This window comes from Malaclemys terrapin, chromosome 3, assembly GCF_027887155.1.
Source record: "Malaclemys terrapin pileata isolate rMalTer1 chromosome 3, rMalTer1.hap1, whole genome shotgun sequence".
NCBI classification, from domain to species: Eukaryota; Metazoa; Chordata; order Testudines; family Emydidae; genus Malaclemys; species Malaclemys terrapin.
This window is the reverse complement of record NC_071507.1, coordinates 110,828,883-110,848,656: the sequence shown is the minus strand read 5'-3', so window position 1 is coordinate 110,848,656 and position 19,774 is coordinate 110,828,883. Positions and strand designations below refer to the sequence as shown.

Sequence of the window (19,774 nt, the reverse complement as noted above, 5' to 3'; positions counted from 1 at the left end):
GGGGGCGTTCATAGATATTTGCTGACACCAGAGGAACAGAGACACTCAGGAATTCTTGAGTTCCATTCCAGGCTCTGGAGGGCAGTGTTCTCAAGTGGGCACAGGCTTTTCCAAGCATGCTAAAGAGTGACCTGTTCTACTCTATCTCCTCCAACCTGTCCCTGTTCCGGTCCTGTCTCATCCCCACCCCTGACTCATCCACTGAATCCCATCCTCACTTAGGCTTTGTCTACACTAGAGACCTTACAGCAGCACAGCAGTACCACTGTTGTAAGGTCTCTGTGCCAGCGGGAGAAAGTTCTCCCACCAGCATAATTAAACCATCTCTAAAAACCAGGAAATCCTAGCACCTCCCTGCCCCCTCCCCCCAATTCCCAGTCTGAGCCCCCACCCCATTTTCCCTCTCCTCCCCCTACCAGCCTCAAGTCCAAGACTCTGCCACCCCCACGTCCAAGTCCCAGTCTTCCTGCACCTCCTTGTCCTAATCTATTTTCCCTACCCACTTCCGTAGATCTGGCTCTTGTCCTCCCTGCATTCGAATTAGGCAGCTTCCTCCTCCAGGCTCCCCAGCAGAAGGCTCATTGAAAGCACAGGAGAGACAGGCCTTGTCAACTGTGCTCTCTGTTCAGGTACTCACAGATGAACCTGGCCCAGCGCACAGCAGCACAGAGCTGCAATTGCAGGGAAATTCCAGTTGAACCCTGGACTGGAACATGCCCAGTGCAGTCAGAATCTTTGGGAAATTCAGCAGGCACAATCTTCTAAAATGTCTCTATTGAGCATTTGTGAACTGAGATTTTTCAAAGACTTATAACCTGGCCAAATTTGGGTGGATTTTCCAAGAATGGTAAAAGGCCCATCCCTGACACAAAGGCTGCCCCTCTGCCAAATTTCAAGTCCCCTCTCCAAACTATGAGTCGAGAGCATTTAGAAGAAAAGGTCCCACAATATTTTTAACAGGGACATGTCCCCAGAACTTTTTAAAGTGGCAAAACATTTCTCCACAGCCTCATACTCAGGGACGTCTGAATTGTTTTGGAAGACTGGGCTGGGGGGGGGAGGGTGGTTAGAAATTAAGTCAGACATCCAGCATGGAATGTTTCAGCTAAAATGGTTATAGTCTGGCAAAGTTATAAACAACTGATTACAAAGTATTGTAAGGGCAATCAGCCCCACCTATAACAACTTGTGCAGCAATGTTTACATCATGTCTAAACCCACAAAGTATTAAATTAAACATTTCAGCTGGGGTTCAAATTGTACAGAAGTTATATAACTTAACTATATAACATATTAGCTATGGAGCTAATGAATGCCAGCATGAAAACACAGAGGGAAGATTACAGCCATACTTAAACAGAATAATATTTTGTTTCACGCATAGACAGACTCACCCACTGTTTGCTTCTGGTGACTTTGGAGGAGTTATTTCACAACTGTAAGTAAAAGATTGTAGTCCATTATTCTGTTGCTGGTATTTATTAATCAGATCCATTAGTACTGCTTGGTGCCCAATTTTCTTCACCAGCTGCTGCACCATCCGATCATTAAGAGCCAAAAGAGCTGCTCCGCTCACTTCTTCCTCTGAAAATTGAAGAGAAAAATATCCTTACGTATTACTGTGTAGTAAGATTCTGAATACCTAATACAACATGATGTTACAAGGTAGGTGGTTCTCAAAGGCAAACATGGTTAGTTCTTCAACATCAACTGTAACACAAGATCATTTGTTTTCGCTACTATCCCTTCCAAAAAGCTGGGCAAGAATTTTAACTTATTTTACAAATTAGTGGTTTGATGTCTTCCAGTAACAAAATTCTGTGCCTTAGACACAAAGCAATTGACAAACTGGATATTTTAATATGTTAAGGCAGGCTTATTTACAATATACTGGTATTTTGTTAATGAGGGAAAACATTTTAGAGATTGCACAGCATGTTTGAGTGCCAATCTCTCTCAATCCTTTGTACAGTACCATAAAACAAACTTTTACATATCAAAGTTGCATCAGTACAAACACAGATATTAAATATAAAATGGCCCTAAACAAATGCCAGTAAACCCAATTTTGTTCCTAGAAGGTGTATATGTTTATAGGTTTTCAGTCCCTCTCATAGCAGTTCTTCCAGACTATTCATAATAAATTTACAACCTCATTTTGATTTATCAGGTCTGTCCTCTCCCTAATAAATTCTGTTAAAAGCTGAAGTTACCCAACGGCAATTAAATACAAACAAACAAAATTGAATACTATCCATAAACAAGAAATTAGACGGTGGAAATTAAAAAACAGACTATACTTTTTTTCAAGCAGAGAGACAGGAAATACACATTTAACAAAAAAGACTTACCACGAAACTTAGGAACTAATTCTCCTAAATTTCTCTGCACCAACCAGTTGCAGACTTCATCAACTGACCAACTTTCCATCTTCAGGTGCTGCAATGGTAAAATTCCACTGTGGAATGAAAATAAAGGAATGTTTTATTTTTATGCTCCACTCCAGAGTCAGCTTCCCAAGACAACAGAATGCTCAGTCTTTCTGAGGCAATGTTACATGCTCTGAGTAAAAACATGTATTGAGAAATAAAGCTGCTATTTACCTGCTAAAGTAATATCTATTTCAAGCAGCCAATTTTTCCACAATTCCTTCTTTCTTCCCCTCCCCTTCTTTTCCTCCCTGATTTCCCTCTGTTCCTCTAACAAAAAACCTCATTCTTTATTACACAGAATGCTACCTGATCCTGTACCATTAACTCCCAGGTTTCCACACAAAGAAGAGAAAGGTGTGAAATTCACCACCACGCTCATCAGGAAATGGCTGACATTTTACAGAAAAAAAAAACGGATCAGATAAGAGTCTGTCACATATATGTTTATAGTAAATCGAGCACATTAACCCTCTCTCCACTACCAAGCAGTTAGTCAAGTGAACACTTAAATCTTGATTACAAACAATTAGGGGCAATAAAAGCCTCTGGAAAATCCGGGGGAGGGGCAGACTACTTTTGTTGTTCACCATTCACACATTCTGTCTCAGGCTCAAACTATTGGTACGAAATGCATGTCACATGGATCATAATGATATTAGAGCAAATAGAAGGGCCCATTCTAGGAGGGACTCAGTTTCTTCATCTCCTATTTGATGGGACTGAGGGGACTCAGCACCATCCAGAATCGAGTCCTTAGGCATCCTACTTGCTGTACCCAAGTATTTATATATTCCATGTGCCATATAGTCCTTCTCTAAAGAGCATGTCTGCTCTGATCTACTTATTTGAAACCAAGGTAAACCAAACCATGGTAAGTCACTTCTTACCCCAAAACATCACTAGGAGTTTGCACTGTTTTTTAATTTTTAAAAGAAAGGCCTTTACAGATTAAAGGCCATCAACTGAAATGCCTTAAACATTACAATCCCTCCCTCCATAATAGCTTGAAATAAGATTCTTAACTTTATTTTTATTGATTTATTTAATCTGCTTTTCATTTGGTTTTAAAATGCCCAAGATGGTCAGTAACTTTAAGTAAGTAAGTAAATAAATAAATAATTAAATAAAAAAAATGAACAACTGCACTGGAAAGATATGATGTGCTTATACAGAGAAATTGCCTTCCCATCTTTATGACTCTTTTACAATTAAAACTCTAGAGAGACATCACTGTCATGAGTGTTTTTTTAATTTTTTTAATACTAAATTGATGTAATTTGGCTCTGCTGCATGGAAGTCAAGCACTCGCTGAATGCCATGGCAAATTTTGAAGAGCTAGAGAATTAGTTTCTAAGTAATCAGAGAGGCAAAAACATTAGCTGACTCAAGAGAACTTTTTGGGTGGGCTAATCATTTTCCTTCCAGGTGACATTAGACATACTAGACCCAACATTTTCTTACAATGCAGACATACATAAGGCCCTGATTCTGCAATGAACTCCATGCAGGTACCAGGGTCTGCCCCTGTAAAGTTCATTGCAGGATGAGAGTCACAATTTGTCATACTGTAGGAGGGCAAAAACCATACCAAACTTGAGAATAGGCATTTACATGTTACATGCTTCAATAATAATTCTTTCCTCCACACACCCCATTAGTTTTTAAATAATTAGAATAATTTAAAGTTCATCCATCTAAGATAAATATGCTTCAGAAACTGAAAAGGGTTAAATTAAAAAGGAATGTCTTTCTGAATTACAAGAGTGGATTTAATTTGATATGACAACAGTAGCCATACAACTCCTCCCCCAGGCTAAGCTGCAATAACAGGGTGTGAAAAGTCATTATTTGCTGAGAACTCTGGTGTAAATTAAAAATCACACCTTCCTGTCACACTTCTTGCTTCCTTGTGAAGAGTAGGACAAAAAAAAAGCGTCTAAAAACTTGAAAGATAAAACAGAATGCAGAAGATACTTGCCTTAAGAGCCAAACAATAATAAAAAAGTAAAATACTTAAAAATGGGAAACTGCCAATGGCCCATACTATAAGAGCATTTTTAATCAGGTCACACCAAAATGCCAAATACTGTAGTTAACTGCAGCTATAAAAAGGGCCTGAACATGTAGCATGTGTAGTTATCCATTTTGCATGCAAATGACAGTCTATGCATGGAAATGCAGGTTCTGCACATTATTTTAAATGACGGCAGTTTACAGGAGTCATGTTTGAAAATTAGACTTATACAAACGTTCATTACATACATACACTTCAAAATATTTAACAACCACAGCTTAGTTTACAGATGCTTTAATACGGTAAAGGTAATGCGGGGAGAATAGAGAGCCCACCACTATTCTGGCAGAGTTATGGAGCCAGCTAGAAACATTGAACATGGATACTGATATTCAGGCTCTTTGCTGCATAATTATTCACCGTAGAAATGTAGGCTGGAAGGGACCTCAAGGGATCATCTAGTCCAGCCCTCTGCACTGAGGCAGGACCAAGTAAACCTAGACCATCCCTGACAGTTCTTTGTCCAACCTGTTCTCAAAAACCTCCAGTGATGGGGACTCCACAACCTCCATTGGAAACCAATTCCAGAGCGTTACTACCCTTATAGTAAGAATTTTTTTCCTAATATCTAACCTAAATCTCCCTTGCTACAGATTAAGCCCATTACTTCTTGTTCTACCAACCGTGGCCATGGAGAACAACTGATCACAGTCCTCAGCATATTTGAAAACTATTATCGGGCTCCCCCACAATCCTTTTTTCTCAAGACTAAACATGCCCATTTTTTAACCTTTCCTTATATGTCAGGTTTTCTAAACATTTTATCATTTTTGTTGCTCATGTTTATTACAGTAGAGCATAAGGACCAACCATGAATGGGGCCCTATTGCGCTAGTTACTGTACAAACAGTAGTAGAAGATATAGTTATATACTATCAGTGCTTCAGAAGCAGAACAAAAAAAGTCAGCAGAAGCAATACTTTTAGCAATGTAGACCATAAAGTACAGATTGAACTCAGCATAGAGCTTCAATTTTCAAGAGCTCCTGCCTGTTTATGATTACTGCAATACAGCGTTAGCACCCGTTCTTCAAACATTTACTACTGGGGAGAGAACCTATTAGTCGAAGTAGACATCAGCAGAATCCCACTGACATCCTTAGGACTACTCATGATAGTTAGTGCTTTTAGAATCGGTCCTCAGTTTAGAGCACGGATAGGGAACCTTTTTTCTATCGGGGCCACTGACCCACAGAAAAAAATCAATCGGGGGCCACACACAGTCCCGCAGTGGGGACGGGGGTACGAAGGCTCAGGGTTTCCCCTAGACTCTGTGGTGGGGCCAGAAATTAGAGCTTCGGGGTGTGAGAGGGGGTTCTGGGCTGGGGCAGGGGGTTAGGGTGCGGGGGGGGGGGGTTAGGTTGTGGGAGGGGGTTCCAACCTGGGGCAGGAGCTTGGGGTGCGGGAGAAGGTTTGGGGTGCTGTCTCCAGCCGGGCGGCGCTTACCTCAGGCAGCTCCCAGTGGGCAGCGCAGTGAGGATAAGGCAGGCTCCCTGCCTGCCTTGGCTGCACGCTGCTCCGAGAAGCAACCGGCACATCCGGCCCCTAGGCAGAGAGGCCAGGAGGCTCTACACAGTGCACGCTGCCTGCCCCCCACGGGCGCTACTCCCGCAGCTCCCATTGGCCACGATTCCCGGCCAATGAGAGCTGCGGATGCAGCGCTAGGGGGCGGAGGCATCACGCAGAGCTTCCCTGATCACCCCTCCACATAGGGGCCGCAGAGACATGCTAGCAAGCTGGTGCTCACGGCTCCAGCCTGGCAGAGGGGCACCAAGGCTTGGGGCTTTCATCCCACGGTGTGGAGACCTGCCGCGGGCCAGACAAAGGGAAGCAGCAGGCAGGATCCGGCCTGCGGGCCAGAGGTTCCCCATCCCTGCTTTAGATTAAAAGGTCGGGAGTTTATTTTCTCAAAGTAAACTAAGTTAAATTTAAAAAAATTTCCCTAGAAGTGAGAGCCTCATTGTTTGAGCACTTTATCTCCAAAACACCTTTTCTGATTCAACTCTTCTGAATACATCTTGTCATGGCATAAGAACACACCAGTGAAATTTCAGGCTGATTTAGTTTTGAGGAAATTTGTGAAAGTGGAGCGGAAAAAAACAAAAACCACAGAACATATAATGAATATTTTATTGCAACCTGGACTTTGAGGAAGCTATTTTGCCAGATAATGTTATTTCTTGGTTAGACTGGCCCAATGGCTTACAATCCTCTGAAAAGAGGAGAGACAAACTTCCAAATGAGTACAATGCGTGCCCCAGTATGAAACGTTTAAAAAGTTGTGTGAATCTAAGACTAGAATTTGACTCAGTTGGTCGGGGGAGGAGGGCAGGGGAGGCAGCACAGTCACAAAAGGGAGTTCAGGATAGAAAAAAATAAGTACGTTGTGAGTGTCAACTCCCAGGAGTTTGAAGAAAATTCTAGACAATGGTACAGCTAAGGCCAAGTCTACATTATAAACTTTTGCTGGCATGCCTATGTATATCAGGGGTGTGAAGAGCTGTGATTTGTGACTCAACATAGCTGTGCTGGCAAAAGTCCTTAGAATGCAGTTTTGCCAGTATAGCTTATTTTGCTCCGGGGGGGGGAGGAGTTGTGCTAGAACAAGTTATACCAGCAAAAGTGCAGTTCTGTTGGTATAGCTGTGTCCACACTAACAGCACTTTGCCAGCATAGTATACGCATTTAGGGATAGCAGAAAAGCACTCCTATTGTAGACATAGCCTAAGATATTTGGCAGAATTCTATTTTTACTTTTTCACAATTTTGACTGATAATATTGATGTTCCTTATTAAGCATTTTTTTTCAATTTTTATTATTTAAATTTTCACAGTTCCACAAACTGATGGGTTTTAAGACTTTTTTAATTTTTATATTTAAAATTTTCATAATTCCATGAAATTATGGGGTCGTTCAGATAATTATTTAATGATGGTAGACATTGAGATTCAAAATTTTAAACCTTTATAAATCATTAAAACACAGCTCCTCAACATCATATGTCAAAATAGACAAAGTAAATATCCTTAAATCAACAATTCATACCTGTTTTTACTATTCATTCACTAGTCTCTTTTTAGCCTAACTGAAAAGTCTAAATCACTAGATTTTGACTAACAGATTCTCAAGCAACATTTTTCTTACTTTGCCTATATGTAAATTTCTGTCACCAATGGAAATATTTTTTCGTCAGTTTGTGTGTGTATGGTGAAATAGACATTTACTGATAGAAAAATCCTTCCAAGCCGAGATATAGAGAAGGTTCTTTATTGTCCCCTGTAATCCTGCTCTCTGCTCTCCTAGGCTGCAGGGTATACCTAATATTAAGATGTACCTAATACTTAAGATTTTCAGTGATGGTGCATCATTTTGGTTTAAGAAAAGAAGGCAGATTCATGAAACTAATAATAGCTCTATTTGGGACAGCCATAGAGCAAATTTCAAAAGCACAGTCTGAATACCAGTTGGTGACTTTGAAACATTCCCCTAAGAATTGTAAATATTTTTAAGAAGTTAAAAATTCACACAGCTTCTGCATCCCTTTTTAAAAAAGAATCTACATAATATTTTGGCATCTCATATCTTACTCCCAACTCATCCAATAATAAAAATCAGCTGTTACATACTTTATCCACTGATCTCAAAGCAGTTTACAAAAGTAAAGTAAGGGCATGGCTACACTTGCAGATGTAGAGCACTTTGAGTTAAACCAGTCTTCACGGAGCGCAGTAGGGAAAGCACTGCAATCTGTCCACACTGACAGCTTCAAGCGCACTGGTGTGGCCACATTTGCAGCGGCATTGGGAGTGGTGCATTATGGGCAGCTATCCCAGCATGCAAGTGACTGCAACGTACTTTTAAAATGGGAGGGGTGGGGTGGGGTGGAGTGGAGTGTGACAAGGAGTGTGGTGTGTATATGTGGGGGGAGAGAGAGTGGGTTTTTTGGGGGCTGAGAGCATGTCAGCATGCTGTCTTGTAAGTTCAGACAGCAGCAGACCTTTCCCTCTCCCGCCTGCCTCTCTCTCTCTCTTTCTCTCACACACATCCAGCATTCCACAGTAATGACTTGCATGTCGGCTGTCAGAAACGGAGCTTTGAAAGGGCATTTCTGCATTCCTACAGGAGTTCAAAACAATGACAAGAGCAACCACTTAACTTAAGGGGATTACAGGACGTTTCTAGAGGCCAATCAGAGCGCAGTAATGCAACACCTCGTTCACGCTGATGCCTGGGCGTTGTAGCCAAGGCGCAGCAAATGTTATTCCTCTCAGCGCTGTAGCCGCAGAGTCAGAGCACTCTACTTGCCTTGCCAGTGTGGACGGGTAGTGAGCTACTGCGCCCGGGGCTCCTTTATTGCCCTGTAACTCGCAAGTGTAGCCAAGCCCTAAGTTATTTATCCCCATTTTACAAAAGAAAACAGTATCATACAGTTTACAGGTACATTGATGCCTAGCTGGAATGTATGTTGATGTCAATGCGGTCAGAGTTAAGATATGGCATTATAATACAATGGTGAGAAGTGTGTGTGTGTGTGCGCACGCGCGCACACACACGCATACAGAACATTTATAGAAAGGTGGAATCTGTCACTGAAAGTGGGAAATGTGATGAATGAGGGTAAAACATGATAAAAAAGGATACCTTAACTGGATATTCCCCTGTTCCAGTCTAAGGCCTTCTGATGGAAGGCAGATAGGAACAATGCCATCTTAAATATGGTTGCATGTTTACATCATGAGGAGCACTTCACTGTGTGCACCAACCTTTTAAAAGCATAGACAGAAACTTTTGTGGTCAAAGAGTAACCACTACAAAAACAAAATCCCAACAACAACTTCTTGCTGACATTCTTCAGGCACATGCTAACAGAGTATTCCATTACAAGCTCACAGAAACTTGTGAATGCAGAACAACATTGGAATTCTGATTCCCTGCTTCAAGCAGAAGCACTCTTTATAATACGAATACAATATAATCTCATGAAGAGTGACTGATTCAGAACAGAAGAATTGTACAGGTTAGGAAAGAAAACTGCATCAAGTGGTCTATCCACAGTGAATGTTCTATACATTTTGACATACAGCATCATATAACTTATTCTATTGCCACACATAATTCACGTTACGTTTGGTACTAAACATGCATGCCCAGAGCCTCCCGCTGCCCTTTAATTAATGCATACACACACACCCAGAGCCTCTCACTGCCCATTAACAATGTTCTCCAATAATCCAGATAAAGATTAGAAGGAACTCTGAATTTAAATTAGACAAGTTAAAAAGTCAAGCCATTAACATAGTTCAGTGGCATACCAAAATACATCACGCCATTCAATGCTTATAATTTGAGTAACACAAGAGTCATAAACAACAATAATGGCTGCTTCCATTGTGCCTCTTTTTGATTCATGGTCTAAAAACATGATGTTTAAAAAGGATGAATACATTATTTCCAACTCTGTAGTAAAATAACTTAAGGCTATTGAGACCCAAAATAAATGTGCACAAAAAGGGGTATGTAAGGCTATGTCTACACTATAGACCTTACAATGGCACAGCTGTACTGCTGCAGCTGTGCCGCTGTAAGGTCTCCCATGTAGCCGCTCTATGCCAACAAGAGGGAGCTCTCCATCGGCATAATTAAACCACCCCCCACGAGTTGCAGTAGCTATATGGGTGGGAGAGCATCTCCTGCTGACAGAACACTGTCCACACCAGCGCTTCGGTCGGTGAAACTTATGTCGGTCAGGGGTGCTAGTATAGACATAGCCTAAGACAAAAAAATTGGGAACTAGTATTCTAGAGAACTGCTTACTGCACTGTCTTCTATCTTCAGTACTCCTGCATCACATACATTTTTGAACAAGTAACCAGAAAAGCAATGTTAAGCTTATGATATAGGGCTTGCCTACACAGTTTTTGTACTAAGATAGCTAAGCAGTGTTTCTAAATTGACCCGTGCTTGAATTCTTAAAAAAAAGTAGTGCAGGAACGCATGTCCAACACTATCACTCATAAGTGATAGCAATGCAAAGTAGGGCAGCTTTTTCTGGGTTCGGGAGCCCCAGGAGCCCCATGGCAGCAGGTTCCGCACTGCCCCCCATCTTACCCCGTACACCTTGACACCACCTGTCAGGGCCTACACTGCACTCCGACACCCTCAGAGGCTCCTCCCATCTTTAACATTCAATTTTTCATGTGAACCACCATTTAGTCACAGTTTACTGTTGATGCTTGGTTGCTGGATGACAGAGGTATCTTCTTTTGGATACTGTTCATCATATGTATCAACTCTGCTGCTGCAGTTTTAATCATTAGGGTCATCTTCATCATGAATAAAACCACAATTAACGTATCCTCCACTTTCAACACGAGGCTGGGTGAAAGCCAGGCAAGCAGAGCCAGAAGCAAGAGGATAAGAGCAGCTACTAATGACTTCAGGACATTCACAATCTACTTTGTTATACTTACCCACAAAGGCACCAAATTCTATGTTACTATCCATCAGCAGCATTGGTCTCCAGCCAACTCCTTGGTGCATCTCGGAAACGGGCCAAAGATCCGCCGTCTTCCTCCACTCCATCCCGAGGCGGAGAGAGTGAGAGGAACGTACCTCCAACACACGGTTTAACTCAGCTCTACCCAGAGCCAGTGAGGACAGTATCACAGACCCTCTGCAGCGGGGGGATGGGTATAAACCATCCAGCCACCTTATCATAAGTGATAGCATCAAAAGTACTGGAACAGTGCTCCAGAATGTTCTGGCACGATTCAAGCCCTGAAATCAATATGAGCACCTTTTTTACTACTAAAGCTATGTTCGTGCACTGATTTAACTATGGCAATTTCTAAACCAATTAAGTTAAATCAGTACAAAAAATACATGTAGACTAGCCCTTACAGAACAGGTTCTGTAAAAAATTAAGCCTTCCTTATTGTAATGTTTGTTCACACACCAAGAAAGTTGTGCACATACATACAATACAAGCCTTTGTTCTCATGCACCTCTGATATCTAATGAACACTTAACAAAAAGATGTTCTTGTCGCCTTTGATGTGGGGAACCACACCTATTTCTTAACAGGTACATTCAGAGTAGTCTCTTTTGACTTCAAAGTCACATGTGTGAAGGTTTGCTGAACCAGGCCCTAGATGGAGATTCCAAGTGCTCATCACCATCTATGCACTGTGGCAAACAACACCACGTTAGGCTGTTTCACATACATTTGTTGTGTATTCACTATGGGTAATGAATAAGAGTGTAACGATGCTGGTTCTGACGGGACCCAACTGAGAGTGCCAATTCAGGACAAATTGCTTAAAGCAGGGCAGTTACAGCCCAAGGCTGGGGTTTTTCCACCTCTAAAAGATTAAAAATAACTGAGACACTTGCATCCACCTTTAAAGTAAGAGTGCCCTGCTATTTAGGGACTTGAACCTCTATTGTAATTGTACTGTGGTGTTTCAGCTTTTGGCCATTCCTAAAAGCTGCTTTTCAAGTTGGTGACCAGAGAGCACCAGACATACATCAAAACGTTAGATTGATCTTTGCAGTTCTGTCTCTTAGGGCTTGTCTACACTGGCATGCTAAACTGGCAGCGGCATTGATTTAGTGGGTCTAGTGAAGACGCAATAAGTTGATGGCAGAGCGCTCTTCCGTCAACTTCAATACTCCACCTCCTGGAGAGGCAGAAGCTACGTCAGTGGGAGACACCGCGTTAGGTCGACATAACTTACATCAACTTAAGTGGCAGTGTAGATCAGGCCTTACTGCCCCAGGGAGTGGAAAAACAAAGTTCAGTGTGTCTAATGTATACCATAAACACTGTATAATGCATAGCAAAGCACTGCTCAAACCAAACAACTCAAAATATATAGAATCAGAAATACAGAAAAAGGGAGACTAAAGCATGTGAGAGAGACAAGACATATATAACCTTAGAAATGTAGGCCTGGAAGGGATCTCTGAAGGTCATGTAGTCCAGCCCCCTGTGCTGAGGCAGGACCAAGTAAACCTATACTATCCCTGATAGGTGGTGTTCAACCTGTCCTCAAAAACCTCCAGTGATGAAAATTCCACAACCTCCCTTGGAAGATTATTCCAGTCCTTAAGTATCCTTATAGTTGGAAAGTTTTTCCTAATATCTAACCTAAATCTCCCTTGTTGCAGATTAAGTGCATTTCTTCTTGTCCTACCTTCAGTGGACACAATGAACAGTTGATCTCAGTCCTCTTTATAACGGCTCTTAACTTATTTGTAGATTCATCAGATTCCCCCCCCCCCCCTCAGTCTTCTTTTTCTCAAAACTAAACATACCCCGTTTTTTTAACCTCTCCTCATAGGCCAGGTTTTCTAAATCTTTTATCATTTTTGTAGTGCTCCTCTGGACTCTCTGGAACAATTTGACCACATATTTCTTAAAGTGTGGTGCCCAAAACTGGACTTAATATTCCAGAGGCCTAACCAGTGCTGAGTGGAGCAGGACAATTACCTCCTGGGTCTTACATAGTACACTCCTATTAATACACCCCAGAATATTAGCCTTTTTCACAATTGCTTTATTATTGGCTTTGTATACTCTTGGTATTGTTCTCCTTGTACAGCTCTTTCTGTTTTGGTCTCCTTCTGCTGGCCTGTGTATAGCTGCTCTTACATTATCTTTAAAAGATTCTGAAGGGCAGAGGAAAAACTTGAACACAAGATCCTTTCGGGACACAGAATTCCAGCTGCAGCTTCACCAGTGCTGAGTAGAATGGGACAATTATCTCCCATGTCTAACATACAACACTCCTGTTAATACATCCCAGAATATTAGCCTTTTTCATAACTGTATCACATTTTTTACTCATATTCAATTTGTGATTCACAATAATCCCTAGATCCTTTTCAGCAGTACTACTGTCTAGCCAGACAGCCTCTCTTTTGTAGTTGTGCCTTTGATTTTTCCTTCCTAGGTGTAGTACTTTGCACTTGTCTTTATTGAATTTCACCTTGTTGATTTCAGACCAATTCTCCAATTTGTCAAGGTTGTTTTGAATTCTAATCCTGTCCCCCACAGTGCTTGCAACCCCCTCTTAGCCTGGTGTCATACACAAACTTTACAAGCATACCCTCCACTCCATTATCCAAGACATCAATGAAAATATCAAATAGTCCCATACTCAGGACTAACCCCTCCAAGACCAACTAGATATGTCCCCCCAGTTTGACAGCAAACCACTGAAAACTATTCTTTCAAACAGCTTTGCACCCACCTTATACTAATTTCATCTAGACCATATTTCCCTAGTTTGCTTATGAGAATGTCATGTGGGACTGTGTCAAAAAACCTTACTAAAATCAAGATAAGTTATATCTATTCCTCCTCCTCCCCATCACCTCACCCCCAATCCACTATGCCTGTAACATTGTAAAAGAAGGAAGTTAGATTGTTTTGGCCTGATTTGTTCTTGACAAATCCATGTTGATTACTACTTTTAAACCTATTATCCTCTAGGTGTTTACAAACTTAATTTTCAATAATTTGTCCCAGGTATCAAAGTTAGGCTGACTGGTCTATAATTCTATGTCCTCTTTGTTTCCCTTTTTAAAGACAGGGACTTTTTTTGCCCTTTGCCAGTCCGCTAAGACCTCACCCTTCCTCCATGAGTTCTCAAAAGGTTATCTCTAACAGTTCTGAGATTGCTTGAGCTAGTTCCTTAAGTACCCTAGTGTGAATTTCATCTGCCTACTTGAATACATCTAACTTATCTCAATATTCTTTAACCTGTTCTTTCCCTATTTTGGCATGTGTTTCTTCCTGCCTGTTGTCAATATTAACTGTGTTGACTATCTGGTAACAATTAACCTATTTAGTGAAGACAAACAAAATAGGCATTAACCACAACAGCCTTCTTGATATCATCTGCTATTAGCTCTCCTTCCCTGCTAAGTAGAGGACCTTTCCTTCATCTTTCTCTTGCTCCTGATGCAATTAAATAACTTCTTCTTTTTACCTTGTAGGTCCTTTCTAGGTAAAACTCGTTTTATGTCTTTGCCTTTCTGATTTTGTTCCTACATGCTTCTGCTATTCTTTTGTACTCCTCCTTAACAATTTGTCCATGTTTCCACTTTCTGTAGGATTCCTTTTTGATTTTCAGGTCATTAAAGAGCTCTTGATGTAGCCATATTAGTCTCTTACTATTCTTCATATCTTTCCTTCATGTGAGGATTGTTTGCTGTTGTGCCTTTAATATTGTCTCTTTGAGAAACTGCCAGCTTTCCTGAATTCCTGCATCCGAAGAAAGGGCTGTAGTCCACGAAAGCTTATGCTCTAATAAATTTGTTAGTCTCTAAGGTGCCACAAGTACTCCTGTTCTTTTTGCGGATACAGACTAACACGGCTGCTACTCTGAAACCTTTTCCCCTTAGATTTTCTTCCCATTGGACCTTATCTACCAGTTCTCTGAGTTTGTTAAAAAGTTTTTTGAAGCCCACCATCCTTATTCTCCTGCTCTCGTTCCTTCCTTTTCTTAGAATCATGAATATATTATTTCATGATCACTTTCACCCAAATTGCTTCCAGTCTTCAGATTTGAAACAAAATCCTCCCTGTTAGTCAGAGGCAAGTCTAAAATGGCCATTCCCCTGGCTACTTTTTCCACCTTCTGAAATAAAACTTTGTCCCAAATACATTCCAAGAACCTATTGGACATTTTGGGTTTGTCGTATTACTTCTCCAACAGCTGTCCGGGGAGTTAAAGTCTCCCATTACCACTAGTCTTGTGTTTTGGATATTTCTGTTGTTTGTTCTAGAAATGCCTCATCCACTGCCTTGTCCTGATTTGGTAGTCTATAGAAGACCCCGACCATGACATTTCCCCTCTTTCCTCCCTTTTATCATCATCCAGAGACTTTCAACTGGTCTGCACCTCACTTCCTTCTGCACCTCAGAACAAGTGTATACATTCTTGATGTATAATGCAATACCTCCCCCTTTTTTCCCCTGCCTGTCCTTCCTGAACGAACTACACCCTTCTATACCAATATTCCAGTCATGAAACAAGTCAATTAACCTCTCTGTGCTTCAGTTTTCCTCATCTGTGAAATCAGGATAAATATGGTCTCCCACCCTCTATCTGTCTTGTCTACTTAGGCCCCAATCCTGCAAACACACATGTGCTTAATTTTAGTACCATGAATAGTCATCTCAGGCTACTAAAGTTAAGCATGTATGCTAAAATGTTTAGGATCAGGGATTATAAACTGTTTTTTCTTATCATGTGTTCGTGCCATGTCATTGTACAATGGAGACCTGACCTAAGTTTGAGATTCCAGGTGCATAATATACAATATAAATATGCAGTCCTTCAGCAAATGTAATAATTAGTACTCAAACTGCAGTAAAAACAGGCATATTGACCCTCTGCACAAACAGCTGTTCTACAATACAGCATCTGAGTGTATAGCCACCTGATTCAATTTGCTCCCACTCTATTCTATATAGATTCTTATATCACATGCATCATTGCATGGTTTAAAAAAAGGTAGTATGCCCATCATGAGGCAGTTTTCATCGGCAATCCCTCGAGGTTGAGGATGATCTCTTTCACAGGTTTTATTTTTCATGGGTCCTTTGGTGACTGAGGAGTCCGATCCCTAAGCCACAGGCTTGTTGACAGACATTGCAGGTGGTGTTGGAAGACAGGGTTGGGCCACAATTGCTGTGTGACAGTTATCTTTCCTTTCTTTTCTGGCGTTTTTCTGCAACCAGGACAAGGCGATTTTCCTCAAAAGTGGACATTTCCTCTCTGACAAGTCTTTGCCAGTTATCCCTATCCTGAGCTGCTGTCTCCCAGCGTGTGGTTTCAATGCCACATCCCTTGATGTTTACCTTGAGCGTGTCTTTAAAGCGTTTCTTTTGGACTCCCTGTTTCCTTTCTCCTTTGGTGAGTTGAGCGTACAGTAGTTGTTTTGGTAAGTGTATATCAGGCACGAGGACACAGTGCCCGCTCTGACTCAGCTGGTGCTGGATAATCAGGGCCTCAACACTGAAGATGTTGGCCTCTGTGAGGACACTGACAGTGTGATGATCCTCCCACTTTATGTTGAGGATCGTCCAAAGAAAGTGCTGGTGCTGACGTTCCAGGTTTTTCAGGTGTTTTCTATAGGTCACCCAACTCCCCCAGCCATAGAGGAGAGTTGGCATTACCACCACTTTATAAACTAAAAGTCTAGGATGTGTTCTGATGTTGTGATTGTTGAACACCTGGCGAGACAGTTTGCCAAAAGCAAGGCTGGTGCAGCAAATTCTGTGCTGAATCTCGACATCTATGTCTGCTCTCTGTGAAAGATGGTTGCCAAAATAGGCAAAGTATTCTACATTTTCCAGTTCTTCTTTGTCAGTGTAGATCTTCCTTGCTGGGTCTGATGATTGACCGGAGAGTGGCTGGTGGAGAACGTTTGTTTTGCTGATGTTCAGAGTTAGCACTAAGCTTTTGTAAACTTCAGAGAAGCAATTAAGGGCTGTTTGTAGATCCTCCTTTGAGTGTGTAACTACAGCAGAGTCATCTGCGCACTGGAGTTCGGTTATTGTTGCCAATATTACTTTAGTTCTGGCATAGCGATAAGCAAGGTTGAAGAGGTTGCTGTCAATCCGATATTGGATGCCAATGCCCTGGGGTAGACTGTTTTGGGTTAGTGTTTTCATAGCTGCTAAGAAAATGGAGAAAAGGGTGGGTCCCAGTACACAGTCTTGTTTTCCGCCAGTTTGGATGACAAAGGGCTCAGAGGTAGAGCAACTGCACGGGATAGAGGTAGTCATCTGTCATGGAGGAGTCTTACAATGGTGATAAATTTGCTTGGGCAGCCAAACTTTGACATGATTTTCCACAGAGCCTCACAGTTGACAGAGTCGAAGGCTTTGATCAGATCGATAAAGGCCACATACAGCTTCTGGTGGTGTTTTTGACATTTTTCCTGGATCTGCCTGGCTGCGAAAATCATGTTGGTGGTGCCTCGTGATAGTCTGAAGCCAAACTGAGATTCTGGAAGTACTTCCTCTGCAAGAGGGAGCAGGTGATTCAGTAAGATTCTAGCACGAATCTTCCCAGCGATGGAGAAGAGGGCAACGCCTCAATGGTTGCCACAGTTGGCCCTGTCTCCCTTTTTGAAAATGGTGACGATGTTAGCATTATGTAAGTCAGCAGGGATTTCTTCGGAGTACCAGATTTTGAGGAGCAGCAAGTGAAGCTTGTTAGTCAGTGTTTCTCCCCCCAGTTTCAGTACTTCAGATGGTATGCCATCAGGACCTGCTGCTTTATTGTTCTTCATTTGTTTAATTGCTTTGTAGACCTCCTCAGGTGTTGGCGGGTTGACAAGAGTTTCCCAGATTGGGTGCTGAGGGATGGAGTCTCTGGTGTCGTCAGTCACAGTTAATTCTCAATTTAGAAGCTTTTGGTAGTGTTCCTTCCAGCGCTCTTTGATGGATTCGTTATCTTTAAGAAGAGTACTACCATCTTCGGATCTCAGAGGTGTGAGGCCAGGGTCTTTGGTCCATACAGGGTCTTTGTGTCACGAAAAAAGCTCCACAGATCATGTTTATCAGCAAATGTTTGGATTTCTTTTGCTTTGTCCTCCCACCATTTGTTTCTGATTTCTTGGATCCTCCTTTGAACTTCAGCTTTGAGCTGATGGAAAGAGCTCTGCTTCTGACTGGATAGTGGTTGGTTTTGCCACTCGCAGAAAGATTTTCTCTTCTGGTCCAAAAGGGCTGTAATGTCAATGTTGTTGTTGTCAAACCAGTCCTGATGGCAGCGGGTAGCAAAGCCGATGAATTTCTTGCAAGCCTCATGGATCATCTCTTTTAGGGCTTCCCAGTCTTCTTCGACACTTGGGTTGTCATTTCCAGGTGTGCATTTGGTCAATATTTCACTAAGGAGTGTTTGGAAGTTCTCTTGGTGCACTGAGGACTGAACTCTTTGGATGTTGTATTGCCATCTGTGTGATTTGGATTGCTTTCTATGTTTTGGTGCAATCCTGATGGACATGACTGACCTCACCAGGCAGTGGTCAGTCCAGCAATCATCGGCTCCTCTCATGACACGGGTGATTTGAACATCTCTTAGATCCTGTGTTCTTACAATGACAGTCTAGGAGGTGCCACTTTTTTCATTGGGGGTGTTGCCAAGTTGTTTGTACTTGTTGCTTTGTCTGAAGATTGTGTTTGTGATCACAAGGTAGTGCTCTGCACATTTGCTGAGTAGAAGGATGCCATTGGAATTGGTCTTGCACACTCCTTCCTTCCTTCCTAATGGTGCTATTCCATACATTAGAATCTCGGCCAACTCTTGCGTTAAAGTCTCCTAAAAGGATTATCTGATCTGTTTTTAGAATGGATGACAAAATTTTATCAAGGTCAGTGTAAAAGGATTCTTTCTGTTCTTCTTCAGCATCAAGTGATGGTGCATATGCACTGATGACAGTGGCAAATGACTTATTGACCAATTGGATGCGCAGGGTCATAAGGCATTCATTGATGCCAATGGGAAGCTCAGTCAGGTGGTTGCCTAGAAGGTTCTTGACTGCAAAGCCAACACCATGTATTCGCCTGTTGCTTTCTGGTTTTTTTTTTCCAGAAGAAAGTGTAACCGCCCCCTCTTCCCTCAAGTGGCCTTAATCCGAACGTCTTGTTTTGCTGAGAGCAGCGATGTCGACATTATATCTCGAACGATCTCGGGCAACAATTGCTGTTCTGTGTTTGGGTCTTTCACTTTTTGATTCATCTAGTAGGGTACAGACATTCCAAGTTGCAAGAAACATTTTTGTTTTTCCGACTACATTGTGAGTGAGCCCTCTGGACACGGTTATCCAGTCAGGTATGGTGGATACCCTACCATAAGGTAGGGGCACCTTTTCTTTTCTAGTGCCTTCCCCATATGGGGTGAGAAGAGGGGTTCCTAAAAAGGCCTGCTCAGTCATGCCCGCTGCTGCCAAAAATGCCCCCCCATCCCAGTCCAGGGGCACACGACAACCGTCTTGCAGTCATCGCTTGCTTGTGTGTCTGTGACTAGGGACTCCTGGTGATCACTTCACCTGTTCCATCACCACTCTCCCATCGCCACAGGACTCTTATGGGTAGGGGTGGGGAAAAAGTTCTTCCTCTGAAAGAAGCCTGTGTTTGATTAGTTTAATGTGGAAGACCTGTTGCACACCAGCAGCCACATAAATCTTGGCAGAAGAGGCATCAGTGTCCGGTTGCAAGAAGTTCCAAGACAACCGTGAGTTTCTT

At 42.1% G+C, this 19,774-nt stretch overlaps 1 protein-coding gene across 1 annotated transcript in view; it reads right to left on the bottom strand.

Moving 5' to 3' along the window:
• Positions 1-19,774, bottom strand: part of SAMD3 (sterile alpha motif domain containing 3) — an 86,891-nt gene that overhangs the window by 60,126 nt on the left and 6,991 nt on the right. Inside the window, exons 2-3 of the mRNA XM_054024239.1 lie at positions 2,352-2,458; positions 1,395-1,584 (exon numbers count right to left, since the gene is read on the bottom strand). Coding sequence (XP_053880214.1) covers positions 1,395-1,584; positions 2,352-2,430 — 269 coding nt within the window. The 5' untranslated portion in view covers positions 2,431-2,458. The remainder of the gene's footprint in view (positions 1-1,394; positions 1,585-2,351; positions 2,459-19,774) is intronic.